This window comes from Scyliorhinus canicula, chromosome 14 (genome assembly GCF_902713615.1).
Source record: "Scyliorhinus canicula chromosome 14, sScyCan1.1, whole genome shotgun sequence".
Classification (NCBI taxonomy): domain Eukaryota; kingdom Metazoa; phylum Chordata; class Chondrichthyes; order Carcharhiniformes; family Scyliorhinidae; genus Scyliorhinus; species Scyliorhinus canicula.
Genome location: NC_052159.1, coordinates 91,820,147 through 91,839,960, shown reverse-complemented (window position 1 = coordinate 91,839,960; position 19,814 = coordinate 91,820,147). Strand labels below are relative to the sequence as shown.

Genomic DNA, 19,814 nt, shown 5'->3' with positions numbered 1-19,814 from the left:
TTAACTGATTTTGGGATGAAGAGAAAAGAGGTAATTATCATGGATGAAACCGCTTTCTTGCATTTTTATTTCTTTCATAATTAGATATCTTGTTACAATATTCTTATTCCAAGTTCTTATATATTTGCAACAGTAACGCAAAACTGTGTTTTGTTACGTTCCAGCATCACAGACCTGTTATGCCCTTGTGACGTGTCATTACTTCTTCTCTAGGTTATACCAGCTGGTGAAAATCCTTTACTCCTTTGGGATCTTGGTAACTTACACAATCCAGTACTATGTCCCAGCAGAGATCATTCTTCCAGCTGTTTCTGCACAAGTACCTCAGAGATGGAAGCTACATTGCGATCTTGTCGTCCGAACTCTGCTTGTTTGTCTAACCTGTGAGTAAATTCACGATACTTTAAAAAAAATCCAACTGCCCGTTGTGAGTTTGCAAAAGCCTGAAACGTTATTGCCGAATGAACATTGTTTCCGAAGATTGTCCTTTGTGGGTTTTCTTTTAAAACTAGGAATACAGAAATTTGTTCAGAACATCAGAACGGATTCTTTTTTGTTACCTGTCCCTTCTGACTGAGAATTATTTTGGATGATAAGGTAATGATTTCACTGTGTACTGGCATTTCCTGGAAAGTTTGCTCCCGAAAAGTCAGTCTTCGCAGTTTCTCTGTAACTTTCAGTTCCTTGAAATTCCAAGATTGTGGGATGCTTTTGGGGAGTTGAATTTCTAAGTACTTAAGAGTTGCAGAATCGTGATGATGGTCTGTTCTCCTTACGAACATGACTCCCATGTTAGTTTCAGAGGATCACAAATGACCCCTTTAGCGTATTGCATCAGTTGTTACTGCAAGGTGATCACCTTGGTTGAAATTCTAAACTTGGATTAAAAAGAGAATTGGAGGCAATAATTCAAAGGAAAAAACAAATGTAATTGAGACAAATAAAACTTGACTGCATGAATAATAGGTTGGCTGTTAAATATTGCAGGATATTATGATTTTATAAAGGAAAAGAAAGAAAGGACAACTGTACTACTTAGAGTAATATACTGACAGTAGAAAAAGAGTAACTGACATTAAGATAGCAACAAAATCCAAATCGATTGAGAGAAGTTATATGAAATTGATCAAACTAATCAGGAACAGTTAGCAGAATGGATAGCATACTGCCAGTAAACACAGTAGGGGTTAAAGGAAGTTACTCAGACGAGTGAACAAATTTGTAAAATGGTTGTGGTTCTGCAAATGTCAAGGGATCTTTGGGTTCAGATTCACAAAACATCAAAACTGCTATATTTGTATGCTATTTCATGCAATAGGGAGGCAGGTCTTTTCGTCAGTGAATTTCATTGTTCCCATTTCATTTTTTTCTCATATTTGCCTTGCTAGTATCGATCATCATGGTGAAGGCCAAAGGCGATGCTACCTGTTGATGTGCAATAACATTTTACACTAAAATAATAATTGGTGTATAATTCCTGTCTAATGCAGTCTGTGGTCACATTATTTGAGGTTAACTCTGTTTCTATTTGGGGGATTTAATCAGTTTTGGATTCATTTTTGTTTTGCCATGATCTGTTGGTAAGAGCAGTAACTATTCATGTGTTGCATGCTATTCCTCAGTGGTCACATTTATAATCAGGATTTTTATGATAATCAAAGGTTATCAAGAAATAATCTGCAAGTGTGTAAATGGGTTTTATATCTGCTAATATTTACATTGGAAATTTAATGTTTTAATCTGCAGTCCATTCCTTTACTGTTGTTGTACTTATCTACATTTTCATGTTTTGAATTTAGGATTTAATCTGTTGATAAAAATGACATATTAAGCATGAATTTCTACATTTTGGTACATTTGGCCTCAACACATTCAACTGCCTGTTAGCTTGCCATCTGAGAGATTTAAGTGCATACATACTGTAGCACTGAGATTACAGTATCCAGTTCACATACCAGTTTGTCAATGGGGAAGCTTATTTAGCCTTTTGATCACATCTGTGTAACTCTAGATATTGAGCAGTAAAGCTAAACTCTAAATTGGAAGGATCCTAGGCTCCACTTACAAGAGACACTGTTGCTGGTCAATCTGAGGTGATATCTAGTGCCGATCTGAAGTTTGCCGAAAAGGTTAAGGGACACATTCTCAGTCACTATCCCAGAACAGCATATTTTATATATCATGTACTTGTAGATTCAGAAATTAGTTTTCAATAAATCCTTTCCAGAACTCCCTTCTGCCATTATCTTAATTTTCCTGAAAATAATGCAACTATTTGAATGAATGTTTGTGATACAGACTCCTCGGTGGAGTTTTCACAGTGGTGACATAACACAACCACAATGATTGGGTTTGTCATATCATCTGTGAATGTTGTTGTGGAGATAATTTTATTGAGGAGTCCATAAAGTAATCAATTATATTGAAGAGTAATGCTTAACAAATAGAAATTAACTCTTACCAACTCACTGACTTCAAAAATATTCAGGTTTTTCAAATGCGACTTTTGTTACTTATAGATACAGCCAATATTTTAGCAGGAAAGGATAATTTGTGTTTTTTGGTATCTTCTGGCTTCCATTTGCTCACTGTTAGTTGAGTTCCAGTACTGCACAATAACTGTACCCCTGAGTATCCTTAAGTTATTTTAAGTGCCTGTAGGAAGTAGTTGCTGACTGCTCTCACTCAGAAATCCTGCTCTTTGTGCCTTTTGCACTCTACAGCAGACGTGCGCACTATTTTGCTACTTTGTATGTTCAAACAAGAAATTTGCTCACTTATATTTAATAAGTCACAGTAATGGAAGCTTTGTGTAACTAGTTACACTGGTCTGGGTTATACTTGTATGTGTTGGGCAGCACGGTGGCGCAGTGAGTTAGCCCTGCAGCCTCACGACGCCGAGGTCCCAGGTTCGATCCCGGCTCTGGGTCACTGTCTGTGTGGAGTTTGCACATTCTCCCCGTGTCTGCGTGGGTTTCGCCCCCACAACCCAAAGATGTGCAGGGTAGGTGGATTGGCCATGCTAAATTGCCCCTTAATTGGAAAAAATGAATTGGGTACTCTAAATTCATATTTTAAAAAGTACTTGTATGTGTGCTCAAGTTGATGAAACAAAGATGTGGGGCATGAAGGAGCAGAATTTTTATTTTGGCTTTCTCGTGTGCCTAATTTTGTGAGATTGAGAAATTTAGAACTGCAGTCAGAAGACGATGCAAGTGATAAGGTCTTTAGATTATCTTCATTATTCAATTGGATTTGGTGACAACAAACAATATCACAATGTCACTTATTACTGCACAATGTCGGTTTATTATTTGCTAAGAAAATAAATGATTGGATTTATGTATCATTTGAATTGTAAATTGTTAATCTAACAATCATATTTTTTCAATTTTGAAAATGAAACCTGTTGCAACAAAGAGTAGATTTTATCATGGTTGATTGTCAGCCATGGCTCAGTTGGTAGAACTCATGCTCCTGAATGAGAAGGTTGTGAGGTCAAGACTCACTTCTGGGACATGAGCACAAAAATCTAAGTTAGTATTCCAGTGCCGTACTGGGGAGCTCTACACTGCCAGATCTAAGGGATGAAACGATAAACCCATCTCCTTTGTCAAGTAGATGTAAAACATCCCATTTTGAAGAAGTGCAGGGAAGTTGATGCTGATGTCCGTAATATCTTTCTAAAATTCTTTCATGGGAGCATTGCTGGCAAGGTCAGCATTTGTTGCCCACCCCTAATTACGCTTGAGAAGGTGGTGGGGAGTTGCCGCCTTGAACTGCTGGAATCCATGTGATTTTGGAACATCCACAGTGAAGTAACAGTGGTATAGTTCCAAGTTGGAATGGTGGGTGGCTTAGACTGGAAGTTGCAGGTGATGATGTCGCCATGCGTCTGCTCCCCTTTGTCATTCTAGGGAGAGAGATTGTGGGTTTGTAAGGTGCTGTTGAAGGAAACTTGGTGAGTTGCTGTCCCTCTGTATGCTGCTACCTCTCAATCAACTTCAGCAAAAAAGATTATAGGACCATTATCACATGGCTGTGTTCAGGATAAATTCACACACAGCAAAGAAATTCACTACCTTTCTGACATGAGTTAGTCTGCTCATTCTAATCTGTTTGAAAGCTAAAATCCCCTATTTAGAGAACCTTTCCTTTTCTCATTGTCTCATCTCAGTAGTGACATTTTCCGTCACTTCACAGCTGCTATCAAAAATGGCACCTACTACTGCAATAAAGTGTTGTTACCACTTTGGTAGACTATCACAACCTCTTGCCATTACTTGTCGATTGATTGGCAAAAATCCTAGATAAATGGCGTAAACAGCTGTTTACACTGTTTCTCAAGTTTCTATTGATCATCTACCAATGTTATGATGGGAAATCATGAAAATCCTTGGGGAAATTCAGCAAGTTGGTCTGAGGTAGGATTTTGATTAGTTTGGAACAATTTAACATAGACTTGAGCTAAAAACAAAAATCAGCTTCACCGTGTTAAGTGGAATTTGTTCCATTTCTCGAGAAACTCTTGGCTAACCTGCACATCTTTGGACTGTGGGAGGAAACCGGAGCACCCGGAAGAAACCCACGCAGACATGGGGCGAACGTGCAGACTCCATGCAGTTGCCCATGCCTGAAATCGAACCCGGGTCCCGGCGCTGTGAGACAGCTTGCCACTTTACCATTTGTTAAATGTAGTTTCTTGGCAGCTTCATTCTGGAAAAATGTAGTCTTTCCATATTCTTCAATAGTCTTCCATAGTCTTACAGTAGACATTATAGAAGGCAAAGTATATTCCATTTATAATTACTTGAGTTCCATTAAGATTTATAGCTTTAACTTTTGCAAGTTTGTGCACCAATAATTCAATCTGTTTCAATTGGCTTATTAATTTTGTATACTCTTTGGAACAGATTTCAAACCAAGCATTGATTTAATTTGATTTATAATTTAATGGAGGTTAAATATATATTGTTAAAACAGCAATATGATTTTCTTGAAAGACACCTTGTTAGTTGAATATTGAATAACTTTCTGGTTTTGGCAGATGGAATCCCATGTTTATGCTGACCCATGAAAGAGATGGAGATTAAAATGAAGTCGAAAAAACTGTGCTTATGGTGGATGGATAATAAAACTGGGAAACAGGCCGAATATAGAAGGTTCAGGGAGAACTTGGAAAAAGCAAATAAGATGAGCAAAAAGAGAGTATGAGAAGATTGGCAGCGAACATAACAGAAATCCAAAAATCTTCAATAAATGTACAAACTGTGATGAGGTAATAAAAGGTGGAATTATGCCAGTTATAGACCTAAAAGGGGATTTATATATGGAAGCAAGGAGCATGGCTGAGGTACTAAATGAATCCTTTACATTTGTCTTTACCGAGGCGGAGAATCCTGGCCAATTCTGAAGATACGAAGGTGAAAGAGGAGGTAATTCAAGCATTTGAAGGGTTTAAAATTGATAAGGAAGAGGTATTGAATGCACTTCCTGTACTTGGGATCTAGGAGCAGATGTCATGCATCCGAGGATACTGAGGGAAGTGAGAGTGGAAATTGCAGTGGTACTGGCCATAATTTTCCAATCTTCCTTAAACTCGGGTGATGCCATAGGACTGGAGAATTTCAATTTATGCTATGTTCAAAAAGGGATATAAATATCTGCCCAGCGGCTACAGGCCAGTCGGTTTAAATGAAAATGAAAAATGAAAATCGCTTATTGTCATGAGTAGGCTTCAATGAAGTTACTGTGAAAAGCCCCTAGTCGCCACATTCCGGCGCCTGTCCGGGGAGGCTGGTACGGGAATCGAACCGTGCTGCTGGCCTGCTTGGTCTGCTTTAAAAGCCAGCGATTTAGCCTTGTGAGCTAAATCCGTGGTGGGGAAGCTTTTAGAAATAATAATTTAAGACTTTTTTGAAAATATCTTTATTTAGTTTTTAACATTTTATACATAAAACATAACAATACAGAACAGCAACCTCCCCCCCCCCCCCCCCCCCCTACCAACAATCCAGCCTCGCACACGAGATTGAGGCATTCACCCTACACACCACCTCACACCACATTTTCTCCTCCAATGCCATCCCCAACTCCTCCTCCCACTTAACCCCCTCCAATGATCACTATATCTTCATCCAAAATCCTCCCATAAATCGCCAAGGTGACCCCTCCCCCTCCAACCTCATCACTGAAAACACCCCCTCCAATAACGAGGAAGGAGGTGTCACCGGAAAAGTCGGGAAAACCTTCCTTGTAAAGTCCTGCACCTGCAAATACGTAAAGATTCCCCCCCTCACAATCCCAAACTTCTCCATCAAATCCTCCAAAATTGCAAAGCACCCTTCCAAAAATAAGTTTTCACCATTCCCCACTCCTCCCACACCAGAAATCTAGCATCCAGTCTTGCCAGCTCAAACACCTGATTCTCTCGAACCGGCATCAACTTTGACCCTGCCCCTAACTTAAAAATGCTGGCGAAACTGCCTCCAGTTTGGGCAGCACGGTAGCATAGTGGTTAGCACTGTGGCTTCACAGCGCCAGGGTCCCAGATTCCCGCTTGGGCCACTGTGCGGAGTCTGCGCATTCTCCGTGTCTGCACGAGTTTCTTTCGAGTGCTCCAGTTTCCTCCAACAGTCCAAAGATGTGCAGGTCAGCTGGATTGGCCATGCTAAATTGCTCTTAGGTTAGATGGGGTTCCTGGTTTACAGGGATAAGGTGGAGGTGTGGGCTTAAGTAGGGTGCCCTTTCCAAGAGCCGGTGCAGACTCAATGGGCTGAATGGCCTCCTGCACTGTAAATTCTACCACCACCGGACAACCCGAGTATTCCATTGCGTCAAACGGGAGTTTGCTAGTGCCCACAACCCCCACCCCCTACAATAGTCTGCCTCTATCCTCGCCCACATTGCCTCCCATTCCTACCCCCTCCCAGCACTTTATCGGCGCTCGTCGTCCAATAGTAATACATGCAATTCGGGAGAACCAACCCCCCCCCCCCTCCCCCCACTGTTACCATCTCTGAAGCACCGTCTTCTGAATCCTCGCCACCTTACCTGCTGATACAAATTATATAAATCAACTGTTCCACCCCTTGAAGAAATGCCTCAGGAAACAAGACCGGTAAGTACTGGAACAAAAATAAAAACGGTAACAAGAGTTCATCTTTACCGCCTGCACCCTGCCTGCCAATGATAGAGGGAGGCTGTCCCACCTCAACAAATCTGCTTCAACCCTACCCACCAGGCTCGTTCAATTCAATTTATGAAGCTGGGCCCAATCCCGAGCCACCTGCACCCCCAGGTACTTGAAGTGAGCAATCGCCACATGAAACGCGCACCCCCACCCCAAAGCCAACTCCTGCCCCTGGAGAGGAAATCAAAAAACATTCACTCTTCTCCAAATTCAATTTATACCCCGAAAAAGCCGCAAATCGCTTGAGCAGCCCCATTATACCCCACCCTGGGACCCAGGTTAGAAATACACAACAAGGGTGGCATGTGGCGCAGTGGATAGCACTGGGACTGCGGCGCTGAGGACCCAGGTTCGAATCCATGCCCTGGGTCACTGTCCGTGTGGGGTTTGCACTTTCTCCCCATGTCTGCGTGGGCTTCACCCCCACAACCCAAAAGATGTGCAGTTAGGTGGATTGGCCACGCTAAATTGCCCCTTAGTTGGGAAAAAAAATAATTAGGTACTCTAAATTTATGGAAAAAGAAGAAAAAAAAGAAATACACAACAAAAGGTCGTCTGCATACAAGTACACGTTATATCCCATTCCCCCTCATTCTTCCCCTCCACTGATCTAAGCTCCTCAGTGCAATGACCAAGGGCTCTATCGCCAGTGCAAACAAAAGGGGGGGGACATGGGACCCCTCTGTCTCATTCCCCTATGCAGCTGAAAATATCCCGAATTCACCTCATTTGTACGAACCCTCGCCTTCGGTTCCTTATATAACAATTTGACCCACGCCACAAACTTAGTCCCAATCCCAAACCGCTCTAAAATCGCAAACAAATAACTCTACTTGATCAAGCCACTTGGCACTGACTTAGGCACCAGAAATGAAAAAGGCAGAACCTGCCCCATTGACCCTGCAAAATCCTCCTTGCTAACATCTGGAGGCTTTTGCCAAAATTGTCTGAGTTGTGCCACACACATGGGTAGGGGATGAGAGCCTGACTAGGCATGGAGGTAGCACGTATGATGGGCCAGAGGATGGGTGGGTGGGGAGTGAGAGGCATGAGGTCGAGATGGCCTCAACATTCTTCAAAATTGCCACGTGATTGTGCATTGCATGTCTTAAAGGAACCATTGCTTTGTGTGCGGCCTGTTTGTCACCTGTGCAGCTGTACAGTTTAGAGGGAATTTTAGTCACAAGCAATTTTTTAAAAATCATGACACAAGACGTAACTGTGGCAGCAGGAAGTAAGCAGAGTTTGTGTGTGTAAAAGTGTTTGTATTTTTCTCTCCTCCCCTCACATACATACACACTCTCACCAGTGTAACAGGGATGTGTGGAAATTTTAACATTGGAATTACCTGAGAAAATATTTATAATTTTTAAGGGGACTTGACCCATTTGTCAAGCTATGCATTGGCAGGAAAATTAAAACAGGTGATGGGCACTCTGTTGCTGAAATCGGGGAGGCGGCGAGTATTAAGACTGGAACCGGTAAAGGTTCAACAATATTGTCAAGTCAGATACCTGACTACATTTGCCATGGAGAACATGATCAGATTTATGAGGTTGTTATTTCATAGAATTTCATAGAATCATGTGTTGGAATGATTCAACAATGAGCATGACAGAGTGGGAAAAAAGGATGTTCATGAACTGGATCAATAAACATATAAAGCTGGCAAAGCCTATGTTCAGACGTTTAATTGTAAGAAGTCTTACAACACCAGGTTAAAGTCCAACATGTTTGTTTTAAACACTAGCTTTCGGAGCACTGCTCCTTCCTCGGGTGAAAAGGAGCAGTGCTCCGAAAGCTAGTGTTTGAAACAAATCTGTTGGACTTTAACCTGGTGCTGTAAAACTTCTTACTGTGCTCCCCCCAGTCCAACGCCGGCATTTCCACATCAGAAGTTCAAGTTTAGAGACCTACAAAGGGTGGGAGGGATTTAAGATGGTGCTGCATTGTGGAAACAAGGGATTTTGTTCATCATTTCAGTTTACTTTCATGGTTTTCATCAGATTTTAAATTAGTCTGATTTTTTTTTCTCTTAATTGAACTTGTAACGCCCATTGGGCGCTATTTTCCAACCACATTGACCCGTGCGATCTGGGCACGTCAAGTGCATCGCGGGAGAGGCCCAAGTCGGGCTTCATGCCAGGCGCAAAACCGTGCACAAGTCGCTCGACCTGTGGCACCTAGTGCTGGGCATGATCCAGATAAACATATTTGTCCATTTAAATATCCACGGCCTAGTTGAGGCTGCATTCTCCTGGCGCACGGGAGTCACTGGCTGTACCGGCGAGGCCTCAACTGGGCGCAGATTAGTACTGATATCAACAAAGGGAGGAGACCAAATATAATGGCCACTCCAGGGGTCTCGGGGGGGGGGGGGGGGGGGGGGGGGGGGGGGAGAGGAATGAAGAAGCCATCATTATGGAAACGTTTTGAGTGTTAAGTTCCAATACTTTGAATCAAAATAGTACTTCCGGCCTTCAAAAGTCACCAGCAGTTTTGCCGGGTACAGTATCCCAAACTGGATTTGCCTTCAGCAAAGAACCGCTTTGGCCTTGTTGAACCCTGCCTTTTCGCTAGCTCCACTCCAATGTCTTGATACATTCAGACCCTGTTCCCCTCCCGTTCGCAGTTCCACTTCTCTCTGGCCCATCACAGGATCTTCTCCACAAACTTATGTAGCCTCACAATCGCTGCTCGTTGTGGCTCTCCCCTCTCGGCTTCTGCCTTGGGAATTTATGCGCCCTATCCATCTCGGGGGCTTTGTCTAGTACCCCCTCTGCCACCAGTCATCCAGTATCCTTGAGATGAATCTCATGGCACTCATGCCTTCCACACCTTCAGGCAAGCCAACCATACGCAGGTTCTATCTTCTGGGTCTGTTCTCCTGCTCCTCTACCTTTGCCCTTAGCGAAGTGAAGAAGGTTCTCCAGGAGCCTCAGCTCCGCCTCCACCACCACCCGATCACTGAGGTTGAATATCACCTTCTCCATTTCCGAGACCTGCGACCCCTCTGCCTCCAGACACTTCTCAACTCTCTTCATCGATCCTTTCTGGGGTGCTACTGTTCCTTCGATGGCCTTCGCTTCTGGTGGAACTCCTCTCTAATAAACACCATAAACTGCTCCATCTGGAGTTTTCAAACCTGCGACAACTCTTCCTCCTCCACCATTTTCCCAATTGCTACTGCACCAAAGATCTCCTCCAGTTCCTTGGCCGGGCGTTTAACATTGTTCTGCCAGGTCTGGTAACCAACAGACATGCCACTCACAGGGGGAACTTCTCCACACCTTCAACTACACTTTCCGGATGAAATTTCCCCACTTTCGGGTAAAAAGATCTCAAACCAATGCCTTTCAGCCGGAGCTGCCCTGTGTGCGACCACTCGCTCTATGGCCACCACTGGAAGTTTCACTTCTATGCCTTTTACTTAATGTATCCCACACGTACTTGCAGAAACTATCTGTTTCCTCGTGATCTTGCCACATGGTCAATTATATCTGGCTCTAGAAAATATTCAAATGCAGTATGAAAACAAAACTTTAAATGGTGACTTAAGTGTCACAAATAAAATTTCCCCAATGTGACCTGTTGCTTCTACTTTCTCCTACCCTTAGTTACAGTTGCACGGTTTCTGTTTTGCAACAAAATATTCTGGTTCCAGTCCTGGTGGGATCATTGAAATATCATCCGTGGTCTTCAGCTTCATTTCGGGATTTATTAATGTTAGATTGTAACAGTATAACAGATTGATATTGTGGCATTTTTTTCAATTGCCACCAGGCAGTGGCTGAAAATTTTGTTTTAATAAATTTTTGTTGTGGAGATCTTTTTGACATCTATTTCCTCAGGGTACAATAAGTTTGCAGGAGGGCCATTAACAAGCAATGTGAATGTGGTTTGTTAAGGCTCTCAGTAGGCCAATTTTGTTTTGTGTACCAGGCCTTTATGTTGCTCTATTACTTTTGTTACAGAATTTCAAGAAAATGTGATGACTCTGCTTTACAATTACTTGAAGAATTAATTTGTTTCGCTTAATTGGTAATGTTAAACCTTCATGACTCTTCATTAATCCGAGAACCCTGATAATGCTACCTTTTATACCTTGCGATATACCCCCGTATACCATAGAATTTACAGTGCAGAAGGAGGCCATTCAGCCCATCGAGTCTGCACCGGCTGGGACCCTGGAGCTGTGAAGCGATTGTGCTGTCCACAATGCTACCGTGCTGCCTTTATACACACCGAAGCCCCAAAGACCCATCATTGCAAATGAAAGTCCCATCTCTTCTTGTCCAAATATATACAGCGTCGACTCATTTAGTACGTACACCAACACACAGTAAAAAAATAAAGTTACATGAGGCTGCATCAGTACACGACCAATTCTCAATTCTGCCACAGTCCTGCCTTTGCAAACTCCTCCGCTGCTTCCGGCGTCCCAAAATAAAAGTCCTTGGATTTGTAGGTTACCCTCAACTTAGCTGGTTTATACTATGCCGCACTGCACCTTGCTGATGTACAGTGCCTTCTTCACCTGCTGAAGGCAGCCCGCCCCCTCACCAGCTCCACTGTAAAGTCCTGGTATATGCCTGTACCAGCTCCAGCTCACTGCACCACCCGCGTCTGCTTTGCCCAGCACAGGACTTTCTCCTTCACGCTATGCCTAGGGAAAATCAGAGTTACTAATTTTGGCGGCTCACTCGCCTTTGGTATAGGCCTCCACGACCGATGAGCCCGATCCAGTTCATATCGGGAGGGATCGTCCCTCACCGCCGATAGCTTCGCTTTTATACCTTGCGATATACCCCCGTATACACACCGAAGCCCCAAAGAACCATCATTGCAAACGAAAGTCCCATCTCTTTTCTTGTCCAAATATATACAGCGTCGACTCATTTAGTACACCAACACACAGTAAAAAAATAAAGTTACATGAGGCTACATCAGTACACAACCAATTCTCAATTCTGCCACAGTCCTGCCACCCCTTCGGGCAGACCCACAATCCTCAGATTCTGTCGCCTGGATCTGTTTTCCAGGTCTTCCATTTTGGCTTGCAGACCCTTGTTGGTCTCTATCACCCTCAGCTCCTTCCCTATCGAGATGAGATGATCACTGTGCTGCGTTAATGCCTCTTCCACTTCCTTCAATGTCTCACCTTGCTCCTGCACCTCCACCGCTGCGCTCGATACCGCTGCCCTCACCGGGGCAATCGCCTCCTCCACTAGCACTTTCAATACCGCCCCCATCTCCTTCTTCATCGCTTCCATGTGTTTTGTGAACTGCTTTTCAAGTTCCACAGCCATCACCTTGGTCATTTCTTCTGCTGTGAACAATGCGGCCTCCCCTGGTGCTCCAGCCTCCACTTTCCTGACAGCCTCCGCTTTCCTGCGCTGACTTTTTCACTCCCCGGTGGACTTCCTTTAACCCCCTTTTTCACGGCCGTTTTTCTCCCAAACATTTCTCCTCCCTGTGCCTTCTTACAGCCTTTTCAGCCTCTGTTGCCCCTGGGACTGGGTGTTAAAACCCCAAAATTTCTATTCCTGAGCGGGAGCCCTCTAGTGTGCAGCTGTCTCCCGCCCGCCATCACCGGAAGTCCATGATTGATTAATCTTGAGGCACAGTTCACCCCATGGGCATTTTGTTAGTGCTCTAGTTCCTGTGACATACTTTCAGAATTTGTGTAATTAAGTTTTCAGTTTCATAACTCGGTTAAATAGTATTGAAGTAAACAGAAACCTTAAATATTATTTTGAATGAATGACTTGAGGCTCCTTGGGGTGGGAGAGTGGAGGGCTGCTAGGTGGGGTGGATTCTTGAATTGGCCAGTTAGCATATCGTTAAATCACTAAAGATCTGTAAATATAGACAACGGACAAATCCTACAATTTAGGTTTAAATTCCTTGCATTGTTTCAGATAGAAAATTCAAAAGACATAATAAAGAATCAATTTGATATTGGTCAAATATTATAAACTTGGCACCTAAATCAGCTTTATATTATTAACATTATTTTGTGTTGCTGGGAAGGATTTTGACAATGTTGTCTGAAATAGTTAAAAGGGACTAGGGAAAACGGGTTGAAGTTTTGAACTTTTCTTTATGGACTGGCAGATAATAAAAATTTAAATTTCATACAAAATTACGATCACTAATTTATTTTGCTCCTCAATATTGTAATACTTTTCTCATATGGCAGCACGGTAGCATTGTGGATAGCACAATTGCTTCACAGCTCCAGGGTCCCAGGTTCGATTCCGGCTTGGGTCACTGCGGAGTCTGCACATCCTCCCCGCGTGTGCGTGGGTTGCCTCCGGGTGCTCCGGTTTCCTCCCACAGTCCAAAGATGTGCAGGTTAGGTGGATTGGCCATGGTAAATTGCCCTTCGTGTCCAAAATTGCCCTTAGTGTTGGGTGGGGTTACTGGGTTATGGGGATAGGGTGGAGGTGTTGACCTTGGGTAGGGTGCTCTTTCCAAAAGCCGGTGCAGATGCGATGGGCTGAATGGCCTCCTTCTGCACTGTAAATTCTATGATATATTGGGATGGTTGCAGCCATTTTCCAGTTCCTATAAATACCATCTAACTTCAGAACTGCGCGTCATACTGAGTTGGAATAAAATCTTATTACTGCAGTAAATTCCCTCCCCAGAGGCCAGTACATGCAGACTTTTCATGAGAAGAGCTCTCAAAATCACAAACTCCTCCAGGGAGGTTTTGTAGCTTAAAAAAATTTATTGAGTGCCAGCTTTTGCCTTCTCACCGAAACCGGCGAGTCTACTATTGTGTCAATCATAATTTTATGTGGGGAAATAAACACCGAAACTGCACAGTCACTGCTTCTACCTTCTTTGAGCAGATTTATGAATGTTACAAAGTAAAATATATTTGAAGTGAAACAATTCTTATGATTCTTATGATAAATATGATTGGTGAGCATACCTTGAGCTATTCCTTCTGTTTATATTTTAGGCTGCCATAACGATTGGTAGTTTTTACTGGACTATCAGTTTTAAATGTTACAATACTTTTCTGAAAATATAAACTTGGGAAATGATCCTGTGTAATTGTTCAAGGCATTCACTTTTTTTCTGTGGGGCTTGGAATTATCGTGCCTGTTTCACTGCGTAGGCTATATTTGACAGATAATTTTTTTTCAAAACAAATTGCAAACATTACATTGAGCATTTGTTTTGATTTGTTAAAGTTGATGAATAATAATTTGCTCACTATAATTAGAATTTCGAATAGACTTTTGTGTTTTATTTTTTTGTCTGCGCCGGCGCCGAGCACATTACGCTGGGTGCATTGCGAGAGAGGCTAAAAACGGGTTTGTGCTGGGTGCCGTGTGATGTACCCAACCCACTAAGCCAGACTTGATCTGGATCATGCCCTCGATGGGCACGTTTGAATGTGCACAGCCCTTTTGAGACCGCAATCTCCCAGCACCCATTATTTCCCGGCCAGGCCTCAAGCTAGCGTTAATTAGTACTGGTCTCCAGAAGCAGACCAGATATGATGGCCACGTGAGGGGGGCTCTGAGGCCATTGGAGCCCCTGGGTGGTTGGGGACAGGGCCTGGCACCTGGGCAGTGCCAACCTAGCACTTCCAGGGTGCCAGCGGCAGTGCCCAAGTGCCAGGCTGGCACTTCTAGGATTCCGGGCCAGTGCCTGGATGCCGGTTGGCACTGCCAAGGAATGGAACCTGAGGGGGCCATGCCCATGAAAGGGATGAGATGGTTGGGGGTGAAGGGGGGAAAGCTCTCAGTGACCCCATGGCTCACTTTTGGAGGAGGGGGCGGTGCCGTGCTCCGATGCCTACGAGAATGGGTAGAGGTGGGGCTGGATCATCCTTATGCCTGGGAAGTGTGTGGGGTAGGTCACATGGACTTTTAGTGATGGGAGGGGGGGGGGGGGGTGCCCCTCTGGAGTTGAGGGTTGGGAGTATTGCCCATGTCTGTGGGGACCCTCAACCTAACTTTGAGATCTTTTCACCCTTTGAAAAACAGCAGAAAAAAATTTGGTGTGGCATTTTCCAGTGAGCAACCTGCCAGCTCCAAAAGAAGTGTGGGTGCATATCAGTCTGGATTTCACCCAAACTCCTGGTGAGAATCATTCTTCTAAACTTGCCCAAAATGACACCTAGTTATTTTTAGGAGAATTGCGCCCCTCCTGTTGAATTGCACATCGAGGTTCTATACAAGAACAGCAATCAGTTCAAACAACTGCATGGTCACCGAGTTCCAAACAGGTTGTGCATAAGTTGGCCCATTTTACGTTCGTATGCATTGTGGTCACTGAAAATAATTTAAAGGGACAACACATTTAAATAAATCTCCCACACATGCCACAAAAAATTTGAGGGTACATTTGTTTGAGAGCAGGGGATAATTGAAACCCAGCATAAGAGGATGGAATAATAGAAAGAAGACGGAGATGGTGAGAAGAGAGAAGAGGAGAGGATGAGGAAAATCGTTGACTGGCAGGGAAGGGGCTAAAAATAGAGAGGGGAGAATGGAGGAAGCCGATTGGAGACGAAGGCAAGGAAGGGATAACTCAAAGGAAGGTGAAAAGAGCAGGGGGTGGGTGATCAGGGAAAGAGAGCTGGGAGGAGAAGAATGGAGAGCTGAAGGGAATGGGTGGGGAGTAACTGGAGGTATGGGGGTCACAAATGGCTGAGAGACTAGTGGGATAAATTGAGTTGAGCAATGGCAGGAAAACTACTTCTTGGCGACATGAGAGCAAACTTTCCTGAAGGGCAGGTTTTCCAGGAAGTCGTCGTTCCTTAAACTTTGATTAACATACCAACTGAATGTAGAGTTGTGGGTAGGTGGAGGAAGTGAGTTGGTTTAACTCCTCTTCTAATCTGCTTTATCATAGGTTGCACCTATTTGAAGCACTATTTTGCTCACACTTTTTATTGGATGTTGTCATTGCCAGATCTTGACGTAGAATTTGAATTAGAATGTTGTGACCTTCTCAGACTTTCTGGGTGGCATAGTAGCACTGTTACTTCACAGCACCAGGGACTCTGGTTCGATTGCAGGCTTGGATCACTCTTTTTGTGCTGAGTTTGCCCGTTCCCCTGTCTCTGTGTGGATTTCCTCCGGGTGCTCCGGTTTCCTCCGACAAGCCGCAAAAGGCTTGCTTGTTCAGTGATATTCTGATTTCTCCCTTAGTGTACCCGAACAGGAACCATTGTATGGTGACTGGGATTTTCACAGTAACTTTATTGCCGTGTTAATGTAAGTCGACTTGTGACACTAATAAAGATTCTTATTATTATTCTTAGTCCATCCTTTTGACATGGGAAAGTTGATAACTAATAATCATTTAATACAACTTTATGGACAGAATTTAATTTTTTTCTGTCTGTACATTTGCAGGTGGGAGTTGGGGGGAGGGGGATGGGTAGAGTTAAATTCCTCAAATGACCTTCCCACAGGGCACTCAGTAACCATGACATCTGCAATTTTACAGTGGGATGGGTCTAGGCTGGCCTATCTTCACTTGCCCCAATTAAGGCCCTGAAGTAGCCAATTAATCATGATGTGGAGATGCCGGCGTTGGACTGGGGTGAGCACAGTAAGAAGTCTTACAACACCAGGTTAAAGTCCAACAGGTTTGTTTCAAACACGAGCTTTCGGAGCACGGCTCCTTCTTCAGGTGAAGAAGGAGCCGTGCTCCGAAAGCTCGTGTTTGAAACAAATCTGTTGGACTTTAACCTGGTGTTGTAAGACTTCTTACTGTAGCCAATTAATGACTGCTTAAGGGCCCTGTCCTGCCCAACCTCAATTTTTAGCTGGATGGGAGGAGTTTAGATGCAGGGGGGAAGCCCACAAAGTGCTGATGCACTGAATGGCTCAGGCAGAAAAGTAATGTTGCCTTTATCAACAGCCTTGTTTCACCTGTTCCCACTTCCAATCCTCCCCTCAATAAGGTCTGGCTGCTGCAGGCGCTCCCTCTCCTCCCAACCCTCCACCACCACACTTGCCTCCCAGCTCCCCGGACTTAGCTTTTGGTGGACTAGATGGTGGGCACCTCTCTTCCTGATTAAGGGGTTGAAGTCTGACCTCCCGTGAATTAATGCTCTTTGGATTGCTAAATTGCTTCAGACCAGCCAGTATCAGTGGCGATGCATTGATCACCGTTCCTATGGGTGATGGAAAGGGAAACACTGCCATCCTAAAAATCCTGCTCTACAAATTTATGCATTCATAACATTATTATTCTTGAAATAATACAAGTTTAAAAAAAAATGGATACTGAATAATTAATTGATTACAAATTTGAGTCTGCCTTGGATGCATAATTTGATTCACTGGCATGAATTAACCCCCAAAGAGGACAGAGAACCTTTTTTTGAAATTTGATTTACGGTACTCTATACACATTTGGATAAAGGAAGTCTTAATAGCATTAGGATGATGTCCCCTTATCTTTCACAGATGGATTTATTAATTCTTTGCAATGAAGCAATAACAATGACTTATCTATAACTTCTTTAATTAAAAAAATGTTAAAATGGACTTCAAAGATGTATTGCAAAATGGAGTGAAAGAAATAAATACTAGAGTAGTGACCTAAGTCAGTGATTTTCAAACATTTTTTCTGTGACCCACTTTTTCCACCTGGCCGATCTTCGGGACCCTCGTCGGCCGGCCTTCGGGACCCACGCCGGCCGGCCTTCGGGACCCACGCCGGCCGGCCTTCGGGACCCACGCCGGCCGGCCTTCGGGACCCACGCCGGCCGGCCTTCGGGACCCACGCCGGCCGGCCTTCGGGACCCACGCCGGCCGGCCTTCGGGACCCACGCCGGCCGGCCTTCGGGACCCACGCCGGCCGGCCTTCGGGACCCACGCCGGCCGGCCTTCGCGACCCACGCCGGCCGGCCTTCGCGACCCACGCCGGCCGGCCTTCGCGACCCACGCCGGCCGGCCTTCGCGACCCACGCCGGCCGGCCTTCGCGACCCATGCCACGTCGCTTACCTTTAATGCAAAAGGGGAGCCTGTTTGGTCCTCACGATCTCATTTTAATCTGGATCACTGTACAGTGCTAACACTAGCATTGCTGTTCTGGACTTTCCTGAGCATTTCTCTCCAGCAGAATCGTTTATGAGATTTTGTCCAATAGGTAAACTGCCTAGTTGAGTCTCTGGCTGTCTCTTTCTTTGAAGAAAATGATCCATCCTCGCAGTCCTCTTGCCAGCAGCTGGAAAATGGAAGCAACTCTGCACCATGATTTAGCACCAAAAGCACATACTTGGAGGGCACGTGACGTGCCGGGCACGTGACCTGCTCTCTGCTGCCGCTTTGGGTTGGAAGAATGCACACTGCCTCATTTATTTTAGTTTAGGCCGCCATTCTCAATGTAAAACCTGGTAGTGGCCATTGGGTACTTCCTGCGATCAGGATTATGGCAGGAACGGCACGACGGACCTCTCTGTAACACTCCCAACACCTGCCTGCGAATCACCCGCAGGTCACAACAAACTTTTGAAAAACCCTGGACTAAGTTAACACTCGAAACAAGGTTTGGTTTAAATCATTAAGCAGCTTCATTTCACTGTATGGTGAATGTTCAAATTAATAGTTATGAATAGATTAACTTGGTTCCATTGTTATAACTTAAAGTTTATGCTTTGCTACTCCTATTTTAGTCAGTCACCTTATTTATCTTGAACAGAAGTCTTTTAACTCTCCCAATGTAAAGGACTATAGACCGATTGAGCGATTTGACAAGAAATGGTAGATGGAATATAATGTGGAAATGTGACAAAGTTTCCACTTTCAAAAGCGGAATTTTTTAAAGATGTGAGAGACTATTCATGTTGAGATTCAGAGGGATTTGGCTAAGGTCAAAAGATTTTCGGTGACTGAGGGAATTGAGATACCTGGGCACAGGCGGGAAGGTCAAGTTAATATACAGCCACAATCTTACTGAATGACAGAGCAAGTTTGAAGGGCCATTGTGACGTACTCCTCATGTTTCTTAAATTCTTTTTTTTTACCTTTTTAAAAATGCTGTTGAGGTCTAACTGATTCAAAATCTTCTGAAGACCAGAGGTTAAGTAGTTTTGTGCCTGACAGGTGCCTTATAGTGCTGTTAATAGAACATTTAACTGCTTAGAGCACATGCTTCAGGGGATTTTGACCATTTTTCCCATGGAAAGAATGAGGGACTGGATACTCCGTTCCTGAGGCCAAGTGGCGGGAATGGAGAATCCGTGGGAATTTCACCACAGGAAAATCGGCACGAACCCCTCACCAATTCCAGTACCGGTGAGGGGTTTGCGCCGATTTTCCTGCGGTGAAATAGTACATGTCTGAATGCAAGTCTGTTTGAGATTATCCCTAAACAAAACTCATCAGAGCAAAGCCATTCTAAAATCTTGTGTTTGTTGGGAAAATATTTAAACAAGCTCCCGTTTTCTGAGGCAAACTATTCAGATGGTTCTGATTTCTAATCCAATGTCGTGTTATGCAGAGAAAATAATTTATTTAAAGCCAGTTTTAACTTGGCTAATAAAAGAAACCGTGGGCTAGATTCACTGTAGCCCAACACTGAAATCGTCATTGACGCCGGAATCTGGGTCGGTGCCTGCTCCGACCCTCTAAACTG

General features: G+C 44.0%; 1 protein-coding gene across 6 annotated transcripts in view; it reads left to right on the top strand.

Annotated features, from left to right (window-relative positions):
- Nucleotides 1–19,814, top strand: part of LOC119977591 (proton-coupled amino acid transporter 4-like) — a 551,265-nt gene that overhangs the window by 164,797 nt on the left and 366,654 nt on the right. For 5 of the 6 annotated variants that reach the window (XM_038818709.1, XM_038818705.1, XM_038818706.1 and 2 more), the window contains one exon: nt 214–383. In XM_038818709.1, coding sequence (XP_038674637.1) covers nt 214–383 — 170 coding nt within the window. Of the gene's footprint in view, nt 1–213; nt 384–5,047; nt 5,637–19,814 lie in introns of those variants that run through there. The other variant, XM_038818708.1, reaches the window with a different exon arrangement.